Source organism: Oncorhynchus mykiss, chromosome Y (genome assembly GCF_013265735.2).
Source record: "Oncorhynchus mykiss isolate Arlee chromosome Y, USDA_OmykA_1.1, whole genome shotgun sequence".
NCBI classification, from domain to species: domain Eukaryota; kingdom Metazoa; phylum Chordata; class Actinopteri; order Salmoniformes; family Salmonidae; genus Oncorhynchus; species Oncorhynchus mykiss.
The window spans coordinates 16,742,961-16,761,509 of record NC_048593.1 but is presented as its reverse complement, the minus strand read 5'-3'; the positions used below and the strand labels follow the sequence as shown (position 1 = coordinate 16,761,509).

General features: G+C 43.6%; 1 protein-coding gene across 1 annotated transcript in view; it reads right to left on the bottom strand.

Annotated features, from left to right (window-relative positions):
* LOC110509334 (protein Niban 2) overlaps positions 1-18,549 on the bottom strand; it is a 61,763-nt gene that overhangs the window by 3,737 nt on the left and 39,477 nt on the right. Inside the window, exons 6-10 of the mRNA XM_036968295.1 lie at positions 16,329-16,444; positions 5,050-5,154; positions 4,624-4,786; positions 519-706; positions 127-282 (exon numbers count right to left, since the gene is read on the bottom strand). Coding sequence (XP_036824190.1) covers positions 127-282; positions 519-706; positions 4,624-4,786; positions 5,050-5,154; positions 16,329-16,444 — 728 coding nt within the window. The remainder of the gene's footprint in view (positions 1-126; positions 283-518; positions 707-4,623; positions 4,787-5,049; positions 5,155-16,328; positions 16,445-18,549) is intronic.

Sequence of the window (18,549 nt, the reverse complement as noted above, 5' to 3'; positions counted from 1 at the left end):
TCACCACCAGATGGTACCGCTACAATCCGTCACAAAGTGCAGTAAGAACAATAACTACAGTGTTGGTAGTCTCATGTGGCAGCTTCATACCCACCAGGTAGTGGGATTTGTGGGTTAAGATCTCACCTCTCTCATGAGGATCTGAGCCCTCTGGACGAACACGGAGGGGCTGGACACATCAAACCTCTGCTGCAGCCCTTCCAGACTCAGCTGCTCCACCTTCTCATAGCAGCTCTGCATCTTCACCGGGTGGAACGCCAGCATAGAGATCTTCTCCATGTGCTGAGAGAGGGGAGGGGGAGAAAGGTGAGAGAGAGTAGGGAGAGCGAGAAAAAGGGAGAGAGGGAGGGCAGAGAGAGGAGGGGGGAAAGAGACGGACCGAGATGAGTTGAGGACATGACAACACCGAGCACTTCAACAGATCCTCAGTACATTTTATAGAACAGTCACAGAGGTCACCAAGGACAGTAGGCGTGAACTCCAACTTGTGTCTTCAAGTCCTCCGGTGGTCCACTCACCTCCCCCAGTTTGTCCTTGCCCCCTCCGTTGAGTGTGTTCTTGCTGACCTCCACCAGCTCTCTGAAGAAGACGTCTCGGACCTCGGAGAAGCCTCTGCTGGTGGGCTCCATCAAGGCTTCCAGGATGGAGCTGACGTAGGGCTGGACGCTGCGCCGAAGGAGCTGCTCTGCCCTGGGCAACACCAGAGCTACGGAAGGTGGGGGGGTGGAGGAGACAATAAGGAGTACGGTTAGTCCCCATGGTCAGTAGACAGTAAACACCCACACTTCAAGACCACAGTAATACCAAGCATTAATTACCCAGAGACATCCGGCTGAAAAGTCTGGAGAAAAGGAACCAAAATATCATTTGCCGTCAAACCTGTGACTGAAATGGAGAAATGATGCAGCCATGATATAAAGTACTACTAACCTGGCTGCTTCTGTAGGCCTAAATGTCCAACTAACAAAGTCATGAACAGTTGTCAGTCATTTCCACACAAAACATGCGAGTATTGTAATCAGATCTCCGATCAACTGTTCTGGCACAGGAGACAACCATGACAAAGTGAAGGTGGAACAGACAGACTGCTATGCCAAACGTAGGTAAGCATTGCCACACCTCTGGTAAGAACTACATCAGTCAATCACATGCATTTATAAAACTATTTTTTTTTACATCAGCATATGTCACAAAGTGATTATACACAAACCCAGCCTAAAACCCCAAAGAGTTTTGCAGATGTAGAAGCAAAGTGGCTAGGAAAAACTCCCTAGAAAGGCCAGAACCTAGGAAGAAACCTAGAGGAACCAGGCTCTGAGGGGTGGAGATAAGAGAACATGGCCATTAACGCCAGATTGATGTTCAAATGTTCATAGATGACCATCAGGGTCAAATAATAATTACAGTGGTTATAGAGGGTGCAACAGGTCAGCACCTCAGGAGTAAATGTCAGTTGGCTTTTCAGAGCCAAGCACTCAGAGGTCGAGACAGCAGGCACAAAAAAAGTGTTTAACATGATCTGTGAATGACTACCTCATCTTTGTACCCCACACATACAATTTTCTGTAAGGTCCCTCAGTCAAGCAGTGAATTTCAAACAGATTTAACCGCAAAGACCAGGGAGATTTTCCAATGCCTCGCAAAGAAAAGGCACCTATTGGTAGATGGGTAAAAAAAAAAAAAAAAAAAGCAGACATCGAATATGCCTTTGAGCATGGTGAAGTTATTAAATACACTTTGGATGGTGTATCAATACATCCAGTCACTACAAAGGTACAGGCGTCCTTCCTAACTCAGTTGGTGAATTTAAACCAGTTACAAAGTTGAATGGCTTTAGAAACCTGAGTATGGATTAACATAGTAGTTACTCCACAATACTAACCTAAATGACAGAATGAAAAGGAAGCCTGTGCAGAAAATATATTCCAAGACATGCATTCTTTGAAGTTTAATACTTTTGAATATTTGGAGCTACCTTAAGTAAATACCTGCAGTCAACTTGTGCAATATCTTTGGAAATAAAGAAAATTGCATTCTTAATTTCACCTGTCAAATTATTATCAAGCTTACTGTATGTAGTCCCATGTCACGTGGCGTTTGTTTACAAGCACACAACGATAAGAGACCGGAGCCTTGTGAGTCACTCACTGTTGCGCAGCATGTGCCATGTGCCAGCTGAGGGTTATTTAAGTCGGTAATAAAGCCCTTTTTTGGTGGAAAACTAGCCTATGCCATGGCCCACCCATGGCTGCACCCCTGCCCTGTCATGAGAAATCCATAGATTAGGGCCGAATTAATTTATTTCTATTGCCTGATTTCCTTATATGAACTGTAATCGCCACATTTATATTTTTTGTTCAGTATATACACTACCGGTCTAAAGTTCTAGAACACCTACTCATTCTTAATTTTTTACATTGTAGAAATTACACAAATTAACTTTTAACAAGGCACACCTGTTAATTGAAATGCATTCCAGGTGACTACCTCATGAAGCTGGTTGAGAGAATGCCAAGTGTGCAAAACTGTCATCAAGGCAAAGGCTGGCTCCTTTGAAGAATCTAAAATATATTTTGATTTGTTTAACACTTTTTTGGTTACTACATTATTCATAGGGTTTGATAACAGCGCCCCTTGTGTTCAGTATGGCAATCTGGATTCCGCCCAAGCCTAACATGCTGACCAGACTGCTCTCGCTTGTGCGCCATCGCGCGCATATTGATTTTGTCCATACACAGCAGACGCAATCAGGACACGCAGGTTGAAATTTCAAAACAAATTCTGAACCGACTATATTCATTTGGGGAAAGGTCGAAAAGCATGAAACATTTAAGGCAATTTAGCTAGCTAGCTTGTCCTGGGATATAAACATTGGTTTGTTATTTTACCTGAAATTCACAAAGTCCTCTACTCCGACAATTAATCCACAGATAAAAGTTTGTTTCTAGTAATCTCCCCTCCTTCAGGCTTCTTCTGACTTATATGGAGGTTGGCAACCAACTTTAAGGTGCATTACCACCACCAACTGGACTGGAGTGTGGACCTCAGTTCATCTTTTAATCTCCCACGTGGATATTTGCTCCTAAAAATCAATGAGGAGATGGGAGAGGCAGGATTTGCAGCGCGTCACGTGTCACAAATAGAACCAAGTTCTGTTTTAGTGCCTGGCTACGCAGACGTGGGTGCAATGATTGAATAACATGTGTACATTCATTTTGCGACGTGATCGGTGAGGTCAGCATGAAATGGGTATGCTTGGGAGTTTTTCAGGATAAAAATAGAAAACGGAATTGAGCTAAGCAGGAACCTGGTTAAATCTGCTTTCCACCAGACACTGGGAGGTGAATTCAGCTTTCAACAGGACAATAACCTAAAACACAAGGCCAAATCTACACTGGAGTTGCTTACCAAGAAGACAGTGAATGTTCCTGAGTGGCCAAGTTACAGTTTTGACTTAAATCTACAGCAAGACCTGAAAATGGTTTTCTAGCAATGATCAACAACCAATTTGGTAGATCTTGAAGAATATTGAAAATAATAATGGGCAAATGTTGCACAATCCAGGTGTGGAAAGCCCTTAGAGACTTAACCAGAAAGACTCAGCTGTAATTGCTGCCAAAGATGCTTCTACAAAGTATTGACTCTGGTGAATACTTATGTAAATGAGACAAGTCTGTATTTCATTTTCAATAAATGTGCACCATGTTCTAAAAACATGTTTATACTTTGTCATTATGGGGTACTTATATGTAGATGGGTGAGAAAACCAATCTACTTAATCCATTTTGAATTCTGTCTAACAAAATGTGGAATAAGTCAAGGGGCATGAATACTTTCTGAAGAGACTGTATGCTATATGTGACCAGTTACTGTAACTAAATACAAAACCTAATAAAAACAGTAATGGACACAAATATTTCATACACACACTAATAAACACAGGACATGTGAGCCCTGGCCTCCAGTGTCATCCAAGGAATGCAGTCCTTCAACATTGTCTCCATGGGAAACAAAACATAAGAGAAAATGTTAGAGCAGGAAGGCAGAGAGATGAGAGAGAGGGATGAGAGAGAGGGGCGAGAGGGATGAGAGAGAGGGGCGAGAGGGATGAGAGAGCGGGGCGAGAGATGAGCGTAAGGGATAAGGAGTGCGGGATAAGACCCTTCTATCCCAAATGGCACTTTATTCCCTACATAGTGCACACTACTTTTGACTAAGAGATAGGGATTGTCAAAAGTAGTGCACCATGTAGGGAATAGGTGCCATTGGGGACGCATTCAATGACTGATCTAACTGCACTCAACAAACCACAAACACTAGAAATGACAAACCGTTGCTAACAATGGCCCCTTTGTTGAGGAGCATTACAGCATTGCTAATTTTACAGCGTAAACACTTAGGTAATTCCCTTGACTATCCACTAGACGCTTGGACTGAAAAAGTGCCATCGTTGAGACAACTAACGCACTGTGATTAAGTTGACACACTGCATCACAGCCTGTGTGTGTGAAAAGTGTAAGGAGTGTTTCCTGTGGGTGCTGCTGTGTCACAACACGAGGTGAGAGGGTGTCAGGATATTTTTTAAAGCGTGTGCATGTGTGCTCGCCAGGACGCGCCTCTCACCGCGGATCTTGCCGCTGACGTGTTCCTTGGAGGTGATAATCTGGTCCATGTCTGTGCGTAGAGCGGCGTCTAGACGGGGCGTCTCTACCTCACAGGCCTGGACGAGAGCCTCGTATTGGGCCTGGGTCTGAGACAACACCTGCTTATACACCGCCTCAGAGATCTGGAGGGGGACAGGGAGAGAGAGAGAGAGAAAGGGTTGTCCCAGATGCCACCCTATTCCACAACCTTTGACCAGGGCACATAATGCACGTGTAGGCTGGTCAAAAGTAGTGCACTATGTAGGGAATAGGGTGCCATTTGATCAGGAATGTTGGGCCAGGAGTTTTCCAGACTATGTGACCTGAACAGGAAAAACAGTGTGCTCAGGGAAACCTCTGGGGCCTGGGAAAGAACAGAGTGCAGCACGTAGGTAGAACGACTCACCAGCATCCAGTTCCTCTGTCTCTGTTGTATCTTCCCCTTCAGACGAGGACCAATCAGATTCCTCAGCTCTGGGTAGAGGGTCTCCATCACTAAGTTGGCTAGGATCTAAACACACACACACTGCATTAATCACTTACACAATCTTTAAAGTGTGTGTATAGGATGTGCCTGTATGAGTAACCAAGAGAAGTAACTAGTAGCTGGCAGGACTTGGCACCTAGTAAAAGCATGAGACTTGAGAGGCTTTGTTGTTTGAGTTCGGTGTTTCCACAACAGAGAAAATGACAAGGTGTTGTGTCAGTCTTAATCTTTGTGGCATTTCAAACAGAACGGGAACAAACACACAACTAACTGGCAACCTGAAGAGCGCAACCACTTCAGAGTCACCTACATGAATGGGTTGACTGGTGTGTTTGCACAAGAGTATGCAGGTTCAGTACATGAGTCCATCTCAAATGGCACCCTACTCCCTATATAGTGCACTACTTTGACCAGGGCTCACAGTAATATGTGGCACCTTTACACAACATAATAATTGCTAAATGAATGAGTGAGGAGCTGTTCACAATATTCCTATTTTGTATGTTGTATTTATTATGGATCCCCATTAGTTCCTGCCAAGGCAGCAGCTACTCTTCCTGGGGTCCAGCAAAATGAAGGCAGTTCTACAATTTAAAACATTAGAATACATTTCACAACACATTAAGTGTGCCCCCTCTGGCCACTAATCTACTACCACACATCTACAGTGCATTTAGAAAGTACTCAGACCTAGACCTTTTCTACATTTTATTACATTAGCCTTATTATAAAAATATATATTTTTTAAATCCCATCAATCTGGGCTCCGGAGTGGCGCAGCAGTCTAAGGCACTGCAGTGTAGTGCTAGAGGTATCACTACAGACCCTGGTTCGATCCAGAGCTGAATCACAACCGGCCGTGATCGGGAGTCCCATAGGGCGGAGGACAATTGGCCCAGCATCGTCCGGGCCAATCATTGTAAATAAGAAATTGCTCTTGACCGACTTGCCTAGTTACATAAAATAAATGTAAAAAATCTACACACAATACCCCATAATGACAAAGTGAAAACAGGGTTTTTAGAAATGTTTGCAAATATTTTACAAATAAAAAAATAAAATGTACATAAGAATTCAGACCCTTTGCAAAATTGAGTTCAGGTGCATCCGGTTTCCATTGATCATCCTTGAGATGTTTCCACAACTTGGAGTTCTCCTGTAAATTCAATTGATTGGACATGATATATATATATATATATAAGGTCCCACAGTTGACAGCGCCTGTCAGAGCAAAAACCAAGCCATGAGGTTGAAGGAATTGTCCGTAGAGCACCGAGAGAGAATTATGTCAAGGCACAGATCTGGGGAAGGGTACCAAAACATTTCTGCAGCATTGAAGGTCCCCAAGAACACAGTGGGCTCCATCATTCTTAAATGGAAGAAGTTTGGAACCACCAAGACTCTTCCTGGAGCTGGCCGCCCTGCCAAACTGAGCAATCGGGGGAGAAGGGCCTTGGTCAGAGAGGTGACCTAGAACCCGAAGGTCACTCTGACAGAGCTCCAGAGTTTCCCTGTGGAGATGGGAGAACCTTCCAGAAGGCCAACCATCTCTGCAGCAATCCACCAATCAGGGCTTTATGGTAGAGTGGCCAGATGGAAGCCACGCCTCAATAAAAGGCACAAGACACCCCGCTTGGAGTTTCCCCAAAAGGCACCTAAAGGACTCTGACCATAAGAAACAAGATTCTCTGGTCTGATGAAAGGGAGATTGAAGTCTTTGACCTGAATGCCAAGTGCCACATCTGGAGGAAACCTGGCACCATCCCTACGGTGCAGCATGGTGGTGGCAGCATCATGCTGGAGGGAATGTTTGTGCAATACAGAGAGATTCTTCCAACAGGACAACGACCCTAAGCACACAGCCAAGACAGGTGTGCCAAAGCAAACTTCCCAAATACAGGTGTGCCAAGCTTGTAGTGTCATACCGAAGACAAGGCTGTAATCGCTGCCAAAAAAGGTTATTTGGCGAAGTACTGAGTAAAGGGTCTGAATACTTGCGTTAAAGTGATATTTACATTTTTTATTAGTAATACATTTGCTCAAAATTCTAAAAACCTGTTTCTGCTTTGACATCATGGGGTATTGTGTGTAGATGAAAAACAATACATTTTAGAATACGGCGGTAACGTAAAAATGTGGCAAAGGTCAATGGTCTGAATACTTCCCAAATGCAGTGTATAACAGAAATGTGTGTGTGCATAGTGCTATTAAAGAAACCTTCAGGTCAGTGTCTGAGACAGGATGCAGTTTGACCACTATGTAACTAATATCATGGGTCATTAAATTGATTCATTCTGCATTAAATAATTAAGTCATGTAATATATGTATTCATATACAGTAGCATGGTATTTTACACCCTAATCTCTCACCCAGAGTGTCGAGAGACTATTTTCTCCCTAACATGCATTAAAATACACACACACTCCAAACAGATAAATCTGCTGGGATTGGGTTTGTCAGAGGGCCAGTTCTCCATTTCCCTTTGCTCATTAGTGGTTCTGCATTATAAAAAGGTGCTTACAGGCACACACACAGCTTTTTACCTGCAGCGCATCTGCCTCACTAGATTTACAGCAAACATTTTAGAAAAGGCACTCAAACACTGAACACACACCTCAGTCCACCCCTCCTCCAATCCAACCCATCATACACAGTCACTCACTTGAAAGGCCAATTTTTTATTTAACCTTTATTTAACTAGGCAAGTCAGTTAAGAACAAATTCTTATTTACAATGACAACCCACTGTTTCCCGGTAGGACAACTGCCTTGTTCAGGGGCAGAAAGACAGATTTTTTTTTTACCTTGTCAGCTTGGCGATTCGATCCAGCCACCTTTCAGTTACCGAAGCTCATTGGCTGAAACTCGAATTGCTAGGGAGCTGGCCCGCGTGGGGGGAAATGCAGGGGAAAAAGGCACCACACAGCTTCCGGAAAACAGTCGCTTTCAAACTAGGGATTTCGTGGCTAATTGAGGTAAGACACTAATTCTGCTCATACACTATGCATGTATAAACTACACATTGACAAATCCAGTCCAAAGCAGGAGGTTTACTAGTCGCCAAAGTTCAGGACCGTGTCTTTAAAGCCCAAATTATACCGGGCCTGATTGTCCCATTTGAATTACATCCACAATTATCCACATCCACGTAGGGTGTGGCGTTACACAATATGGCCAGATGGTGGTTTACTCATGGGCCACAGCTACGGCCAGAGCAGAGGGATGAAGGTCCAGTCCTCAGGGGTAAAAATCACAGAAAAATGAGTCCCCCCCCCCCATTGTGTTTCAGAAAACAAACCCCTGGCTTTGTTACACAATACAAACAATGGCAGTATACGTCATCTTCTGGGTCATGTTCTTGTTTGATATAAGAAATTATAGAGGATACTACTAGACAGTACTAGTAGTACACCTCACCCGTCTAGTTGCTCTCAGTTCTTGGTCAGAATCACATAGGGGTAGATACAAAACATATTCCAGCATACATTTCACTGGTAAACAACTATAGTTTATATGCCAACATACAGTACCAAGTTTGTACATTGCAGGTTCTTTATTTAGACTATTTTCTACATTGTAGAATAATAGTGAAGACATCTAAACTATGAAACATATGGAACCATGTAGTAACCAAATAAAGCGTTAAATCAGAATATTTTTGTTGTTGTTGAGATTCTTCAAAGTAGCCACCCTTTTTGCCTTGATGACTGCTTTGCCCACTCTTTGCATTTTTAATCATTTTTTGTTGTTGTTGATTTGTTTAACACTTTTTTGGTTACTACAGGATTCCAGAGTTGTCTTCACTATTATTCTACAATGTAGAAAATAGTAAAAATAAAGAAAAACCCTTGAATGACTAGGTGGGTCCAAAAACTTTTGACTGGTACTGTATACGCGGGACGGGTTTGTCACAGGAGTAGGCCAAATGTTTCCCGAACCCTAAGAAAAACAAGCAAGCAGCCCCCGCCCTGCAGCACAAACACTGGCTCTATGTTCCCTTTTTCCTGTGTTGGTAGACACACTGGGGGGCGATTGAAACTAGCCGGAGGGAGACAGGAAAAGTGCTTACTGCCCCTACCCAGGACCCAGCCCATGCACACAGTCTGGCACACAACACACTGTGCTCAATAACTCTTCATTTACCTTCCCAAAGCTCCTCCAATAAGACTAAACTGGGATTCATTCATTAGGAATGGACACGGAAAAAAAGGTTTTACTACCATGTAGCCTAATGAATACAACCCTACAGTCAAACATGTCACCAGACAGCTAATAATCATTCGAAACACAGTCGGTTCATTCACATGGGGAAGACCAACATCTATGGATAACACACACACACACGTCCGACTTCCAGTGAAATCATAAGGGAAACTGAAAACAAGTTTGACATGATAGTTCTGAGGAAGTGGTTTAACATGTGTAAATATGCACACCCCACCCAACCCATCTCTTAAAGAGGACAACAAGGATATAGAACACAGCCTTACAGTCTTTATCCATCTACATGTGTAGTAGGCCTGGCTTGCTTTGGCTGCAGAATATAAAACCATAACTCAAGTTTTAATATGATTTAATATGCTCGACTTGGCCCACTCTGCTTTCGACATACTTGAATAATCGTCTCAATGCGGTCCAGACAACAGATTGGAGCTGAACACAGCGGCTAGCTACAGTGCCTTGCGAAAGTATTCCGCCCCCTTGAACTTTGCGACCTTTTGCCACATTTCAGGCTTCAAACATAAAGATATAAAACTGTATTTTGTTGTGAAGAATCAACAACAAGTGGGACACAATCATGAAGTGGAACGACATTTATTGGATATTTCAAACTTTTTTAACAAATCAAAAACTGAAAAATTGGGCGTGCAAAATTATTCAGCCCCTTTACTTTCAGTGCAGCAAACTCTCTCCAGAAGTTCAGTAAGGATCTCTGAATGATCCAATGTTGACCTAAATGACTAATGATGATAAATACAATCCACCTGTGTGTAATCAAGTCTCCGTATAAATGCACCTGCACTGTGATAGTCTCAGAGGTCCGTCAAAAGCGCAGAGAGCATCATGAAGAACAAGGAACACACCAGGCAGGTCCGAGATACTGTTGTGAAGAAGTTTAAAGCCGGATTTGGATACAAAAAGATTTCCCAAGCTTTAAACATCCCAAGGAGCACTGTGCAAGCGATAATATTGAAATGGAAGGAGTATCAGACCACTGCAAATCTACCAAGACCTGGCCGTCCCTCTAAACTTTCAGCTCATACAAGGAGAAGACTGATCAGAGATGCAGCCAAGAGGCCCATGATCACTCTGGATGAACTGCAGAGATCTACAGCTGAGGTGGGAGACTCTGTCCATAGGACAACAATCAGTCGTATATTGCACAAATCTGGGCTTTATGGAAGAGTGGCAAGAAGAAAGCCATTTCTTAAAGATATCCATAAAAAGTGTTGTTTAAAGTTTGCCACAAGCCACCTGGTAGACACACCAAACATGTGGAAGAAGGTGCTCTGGTCAGATGAAACCAAAATTGAACTTTTTGGCAACAATGCAAAACGTTATGTTTGGCGTAAAAGCAACACAGCTGAACACACCATCCCCACTGTCAAACATGGTGGTGGCAGCATCATGGTTTGGGCCTGCTTTTCTTCAGCAGGGACAGGGAAGATGGTTAAAATTGATGGGAAGATGGATGGAGCCAAATACAGGACCATTCTGGAAGAAAACCTGATGGAGTCTGCAAAACACCTGAGACTGGGACGGAGATTTGTCTTCCAACAAGACAATGATCCAAAACATAAAGCAACATCTACAATGGAATGGTTCAAAAATAAACATATCCAGGTGTTAGAATGGCCAAGTCAAAGTCCAGACCTGAATCCAATCGAGAATCTGTGGAAAGAACTGAAAACTGCTGTTCACAAATGCTCTCCATCCAACCTCACTGAGCTCGAGCTGTTTTGCAAGGAGGAATGGGAAAACATTTCAGTCTCTCGATGTGTAAAACTGATACACACCCCAAGCGACTTACAGCTGTAATCGCAGCAAAAGGTGGCGCTACAAAGTATTAACTTAAGGGGGCTGAATAATTTTGCACGCCCAATTTTTCAGTTTTTGATTTGTTAAAAAAGTTTGAAATATCCAATAAATGTCATTCCACTTCATGATTGTGTCCCACTTGTTGTTGATTCTTCACAAAAAAAATACAGTTTTATATCTTTATGTTTGAAGCCTGAAATGTGGCAAAAGGTCGCAAAGTTCAAGGGGGCCGAATACGTTCGCAAGGCACTGTACATGACATGCAGAATTTTTCCCCCTCGTCTCTAGATGTTCATAGAAGCCTACTGTGTGGTTGGTGAGGTACATGCTTTAGGACACATGTAATGCTCTTGGCAAACCCTACGTAGGCAACAAAGGCCTGAAAAACACTCTTACTCCTGGAAGGACAGCTGTTATTAAATAGGGCCATGATATTGACACAGTAAATCTAGGGTGCCCATCCAAATATCACCCTATATAGTGTACTACTTTTGACCAGGGTCCACATAGGGTGCACTATATAGGGAATAGGGTGCCATTTCAGATGCGTGCCTCCTGTCTCATGCCCAACACTGTGATCCCTTCAAAGTTTAGTCTCTCATACTAGGCAAGTCCGATCACTTCAGGACATCAGAGTAACAGTGTCCCCCCCCCAAATGGCACCCCATTCCATCTACAGTGCAATACTTTTGACAAGGGCCCGTAGGAATTAGGTGCACCCAGAGTGATGTGATTCAGGGTATGGCACCACTTAGGTTACGTTTACACAGGCAGCTCAATTCTGATATTTTTTTCCACTAATTGTTATTTTGACCAAGCACTTCAGATACTTTCCAGAATCGGTCTGATTGATAAAAAAAAATATTGAAAAAAAATATCAGAATTGGGCTGCCTATGTAAACAAAGCCTTGGTCCCTACTGCTACCTTTATACAAAGCAGAAACACCATTACCAGTCCCACAAAACAGACCAAGGCCTACAGAGAGAGGAAAGAGGGAGAGAGCTCTGAAAAGCCATCTTTCCCTGTGTTGATGAGAATTGGGAGGACAAATGAGTGAAATGGAGCTAGTGAGAAAGAACAGGCGTTTTGAAAGGAAGACCACCCAGGCAGGGCCACACCTGAGCCTGTGTAGGTGGACTGTTCCTACCCAAGCAGGGGTAAGAAACAGAGATGGAATTTGAAAGAGTCTCTTTCAAAGGAGACCCCACCCAGAGAAGCAGGGGTCTGTTCAAACTGTGACAGTGGGTGAGGTACAATAGGTGCTCTACACTGTTCTCAATCAATATCTCAAATGAGGGATTCACCAGACCCTCAAACTCGAAGAACCAAATCCCACACGTCTGTCGGAGACAGCTGGGTCAACTGGCGAATGAGGTGAGCCCCATCCCCTCATACTAAAGAGCCACTCGCCAGCCCGCTAGTCATTCTCACCTCTTCCTCACAGAGTACTACTCTAAGCTCTTCTCGATATGATCGGTTTTCCTGTTTGTAGGTGTGTCGCAAGGTTACACCGCCGTGCACAGGTTTTACAGCACTCGTTTTCTGTGTTGGTTGACTTCACTGAAAGGAACATTTTCGCGTCGGGTAATAATGAACTTTTGCACTTTTTCTTCCCTTTGTCTCCTATTAGCTACTGAAACTTGACTAGCTTCGCTGCAAGGCTTAGCTAACCTAGTTATTTTTGCCCCATAATTTTTGGTAATTGGCAAAGATTTTTTGTTGATAAATGTTTTATTGTCACCGGTTTGTGTTAATGGATGGTGTAAAAATGAGAACAAAAAAAAAAATTCTTTAAAACAAAAATACATTGTAGAAAACTAGATATAGGCCTAGATACAATGTAGCCCTATAGGATATACAATATTTAATGAAAAGCAGTAAACATACACATTGTTTCACATTCTTTAATAGAATCATAAAAACACAGACCGAGTTTTGAAAAATCAGTGGAATTAGAGTATGATAGCTAAGGAGATGGAGAAAGCGTCGGCCTCCGGATTACATCTTCAAACTAAGGGCAACCGTGACAGGGATAATCGTCTATTCCATGTATACGGGTAAGATAGTCTAGCTAGCCACATTTTCAGATATTACATGTTTCTAATTTTAACAGAAAGTCGTTTTCATTTCAAGTTAAAGTGTACTGTTAGCTAGCTGACTCGCTAGCTAACGTTACATGTATGATCTGTGTAGTATTATTCGTATCTCAGAACCATTTGCTTTGCTAGTTATAACCTAATGTTAGCTAGCTAACATTGAACCTGGTTGGTTAGCTACCTGCAGATTCATACAGGGTAGTAAGGTAACGAGTTGGGATTATGGTTCATTGTTTACCTAGCTAGCTACATGTCTTAAAAAAAAGACTACACTATGCAAGTAACCATTTCAATAGAATGTCACTGTGACAACTGTTGATAGACGTAGCTGGTAAATTCGCTGTGGCTATCTACTCTGATTTACTCAGTAAACGTAGGAAAAAAAGCATAAATTGTTGCCAGCAGCAAAGTTGCAGTCACCAATGGGGGGGGGGGGGGGGGGGGGGCTGTTCAGGTGCTTTTGGTCCCAGACTTGGTGCTCCGGTACCACTTCCCGTACGGTAGCAGAAAGAGTCTCACAATTTTTAGGGCCTTCCTCTGACACTGCCTGGTGGGGTGTACACACTACCCTCTGTAGCACCTTGTGGTTGGATGCTGAGCAGTTGCCATACCAAGAAGTGATGCAGAAAAGTCAAGATGCTCTCAATGGTGCAGATGTAGAACATTTTGAGGAGCGGAGGGCCCGCTTCACAACTGTGGTGATGTGTTTGGACCATGATAGGTCATTAGTAAATGTGGACACCGAGGAACTTGAAGCTCTCGATCCACTCCACTACATCTCCATCGATGTGAATGGGGGTGTGTTAAGGCCATCAGTTTCCTGTCAGAGTGGCAAATGTGTTGTTGCCTACCCTCACCACCTGGGAGCGGCCCATCAGGAAGGCCAGGATCCAGTTGCAGAGGGAGGTGTTCAGTCCTTAGCTTAGTGATGAGCTTAGAGGACAGTATGGTGTTGAACACTGAGCTGCAATCAATGAACAAAATTCTCATGTAGGCGTTCCTTTTGTCTGGGTGGGAAAGGCAGATGTGAAGTATCATAGAAATTGCATTATCTGTTGACCAGTTGGTGCGGTACGCATATTGGAGTGGGTCCAGGGTTTCTAGGATAATGATGTTGTGAGCCATAACCAGCCTTTCAAAGATAGTCATTTAGAAAGGTTACCTTGGCGTTCTTAGACACAGGGACTGTGGTGGTTTGCTTGAAACATGTAGGTATTACAGTGTGGGTAAGAGAGAGGTTTAAAATGTCAGTATAGGCACTTGCCAGCTGGTCAGCGCATTCTCTGAGTACTCGTCCTGGTAATCCGTCTGGCCCTGTGGCCTTGTGAATGTTATCCTTTAAAAGGTCTTACACACACGTCGGCTACAGAAAGCGTCATCATACAGTTGTCTGGAACAGCTGGTGCTCTCACGCATGGTTCACTGTTGCTTGTCTCAAAGTGAGCATAGAAGGCATTTAGCTCATCTGGTAGGCTTGTGTCACTAGGCAAGCATTCGGCTGGGTTTCCCTTTGTAATCCGTGATAGTTTGCAAGCTCTACCACATCCAACGAGCATCAGAGCAGGTATAGTAGGATTCGATCTAAGTCCTGTATTGACACCTTGCTTGTTTGTTGGTTCATCGGAAGGCGCATCAGAATTTCTTAAGCGTCCGGATTAGTGCCCTACTCCTTGAAAGCGGCAACTTTAGCCTTTAGCTCAGTGCAGATGTTGCCTGTAATCCATGGCTTCGGGTTGTGATATGTACGTAGAGAGTTGCAGTCCGTTTTAGAATGGGTGGCCAGTAATAAACATGTCCTGAACATCTCTAAAACTAAAAGCATTGTAAACTCAAAACAAACAAAAATCTTTTTCCAGGACCCTGTCTTTCAAAGTTAATTTGTAAAAATCCAAATAACTTCAGATCTTCAATGTAAAGGGTTTAAACACTGTTTAATAAACCATATACAATTAATGAACATGCACCTGTGGAACGGTTGTTAAGACACCAACAGCTTACAGACGGTAGGCAATTAAGGTCACAGCTATGAAAATTTAGGACACTAAAGAGGCTTTCTACTGAATCTGAAAAAGTGATGCCTGCCCATACCATAACCCCACAGCCACCATGGGGCACTCAACTCGGTCACGGGAGCCTCCCTGCAAGGGCAGAACCAGTCAACGGTTATCACATTGGATGGCGGAAGCTATTATATTGGCCTATAATAGTAAAGCGTTCCAGCCTCCAGAAGGCCTCACGCCACCAGAGGTATGGCTACTTCTTAGGCACTGTTCAATTCTCCTGCAAGGAGATGCCCTTGCGATACAGCTTGTTGGGCATCCCCTTATACTTTTAGGAGGTTCTACCAGCTAGACGTCACTGCACATTCTTTGGTGCATACGGTCCTTAGTGTCGGGGCCACTGAGGGTTGATATGTTGTAGTTACCTGGCTTCGGAGAACATGTTGCAATATGCAAGTTGGCCATATTCCTCATTTGAGATATTGAAACTAATAATGGAAAGATGACTTAAGGTTACTTGTGTAACCCTGATTACCTGATTTTATGAGTGAGATCTCACCTTATTCGCCTACTCACAAGAGTGTGAGGACGTTCGGCATGCTCGAGAATGACTCTTTAGTTTGAGGGGAGAGGCTCAATTCATTCGCCACTCGACCGGTCCATCTCCGACAGATGTGTTGTGATTGGTTCTTTGCGCTTATAAGATTCTTGTGAATCCCTCATGTGAGATACAGTATCTAACTCATATCAGAGAACTGATGTTATGCAAGTAACCTTACGTTTTCTCAGGAGGAGAGTTCAATTCCTCCTTCCATCTGTACTCTGAGACACAGTCAACAAATCCTCAATAGACAGACCTCAAATAAACACCAGCTGCCTGACTCACATCCATCATGGGCACTGACCACTCAAGAGGTTTAGCTAAGGCCGTGACTCAGACCTGCTGTAAGTACTGTAAGGTGTTAGCATCACCTATTCACAATACATTCAAATTAAACGAGGTTGACTAAATGTGACTTAGTCCTCAAGGAGCTAGAGCCAGCTCCATAGTGTTCCTCTCACCTGTGGTGGCCCTCCACACATCATGTCCCAGGTGCCGTAGTGTCCCTGAGCCTGCCTGTGGAGCCGCACTGCATCTGTGAAGGCAGGGGTCTGCACCCTGCACTCCTCTGACAGACCTGGAGGGGGCAGGCAAGAGCACACAGTTACGATAGGCTGGAGCATCTGTGGTGGAAGTGATTGTGACGTTTGAAATGTTTCAGTATGAACACTGAGGTCGAGTCTCAAATGGCACCCTATTCCCTATATAGTGCACTGTTTTTGACCAGGTCCCATTAGGCTCTGCTCATAAGTAGTGCACTATATATGGAATATGATGCAATTTGGGAAGGCCCTGAGAGATAGTTTGTTTGGAAGACAAAACAGGCGTGTCAACTGCACTGAGCGACCAAACTATTCAGGTAATTGAATTTGAAAAATCTATTCAAGCTTTTACATGGCTTTTCAAAACACACTTCAGTTGCTCAAGGAAGTTGCTAGAACATTATCAACGACCTCTTGGCCCTACATAAACCAGCCATGTTCCACCACAGCGGCTATTTGTTAATAATAGGAGCTTGACCGTGGGACAACACAGGAATCACAGCCCTTGTCAGGCAGCGGAGTCATGCCCAAAACAGGAAGTGACAGAGGCGGTGTAGTTACTATGGTAACGACCTCTCCCAGTAGCAGCAGGGACAATGGTAGGCAGCTGAAGAGGAGTCAGCACACGTGTTCATAGGGCTATTTCGCTTTCAGGAAGTCAGCACTCATGTGGGTTTGCGTATGTGGTGAAAATACACCAGCCTTCAAGGTCAGGGTATTCTGAAATAAGGCTGAAATCGGTTTCTCAAGGTCATTGTATTGAAACACTGTCTAGTAGGTAGTGTGTTGAGGTATGGACTTTAATTGAATAGCAAGCAAGCAAGATGTGCCTGCCATATGGATGGATAGGACAGAGCTCCACAGCATGCATACAAAGAACACAATGTACAAATCACTATGCCAGGTAAACAGAATGGTGAGGAGCTATTGATTGTGCCAACAGAAAGATGCGACCTAACGACTACAACCCTTCATAGAATCAGTAGAGGATAGCACTCAGCTTAGTCAAAGTCAAGCAACCCACTGAGAAAATACTATGTAGGAGGAGACCCCTGCTAAATATAAATGTTTGGGGGAAAAGACTCTTACATAACGGAATCGCATATCACCTCATGACTCCATAAGAGTCAAGCGTACAGGAAAGACCCACTTGAGTGTCTCTGTGATGTAGTCTAGTCATGTGCAAATGTGTGTGCGCACATGTGTGTCTATCCCGCATGCCACGGCTGTGGGTTTGACAAAGAGAGGAAATTATATGGAGAAGGTTGGGGGAGGGTCAGACAGGAAGCACTCCCTCTACCCCCATGCCCACTATGCCAACTCTGGGCTGATGGGTGAGGGTAAAATGGGGCTAGTTTGTCTTGGCATTCATGAGAACACAGACATACAGGTCAGCTGGCCACGTCTGTATCCAAAATGGCACCCTATTCCCTATATATAGTGCACTTCCCTACATGGTGCACTCAAAAGTAGTGCACTACATAGGGAGTAGAGCATCACACAGCAAGAAAAATGTGTCACCAGGTATAAAGAGGGACAGACCCCCTTTTAAAAACAAGCCTGCTATGATTTCCCTTCATGAAAATAACAATTTCTCATTCCATGTTCCCCTTGGGACATGTGGAGCAGTGTGAACTTTTACTAAACTACATGTAAAAGTGCATGTAAAAAAAAAAAAAGTGTTTTTCAGAAGTGTCTTTCAAAGATAATTTGTAAAAATCCAAATAACTTCACAAATCTTAATTGTAAAGGGTTTAAACACTGTTTCCCATGCTTGTTCAATGAACCACGAACAAATAATGAACATGCACATGTGGAATGGTCTTTAAGACAATTGCCTACCGTCTGTAAGCTAAGGTCACAGTTATGAAAACTTAGGACACTAAAAAGAGGCCTTTCTACTGACTCTGAAAAACACCAAAAGAAAGATGCAGTGTCCCCGCTCATCTGCGTGAACGCGCCTTAGGCATGCTGCAAGGAGGCATGGGGACTGCAGATGTGGCCAGGGCAATAAATTGCAATGTCCATACTGTGAGATGCCTAAGACAGAACTACAGGGAGACAATGGACAGCTGATCATCCTTGCAGTGGCAGACCACGTGTAACAACACCTGCACAGGATCAGTACATGCAAACATCA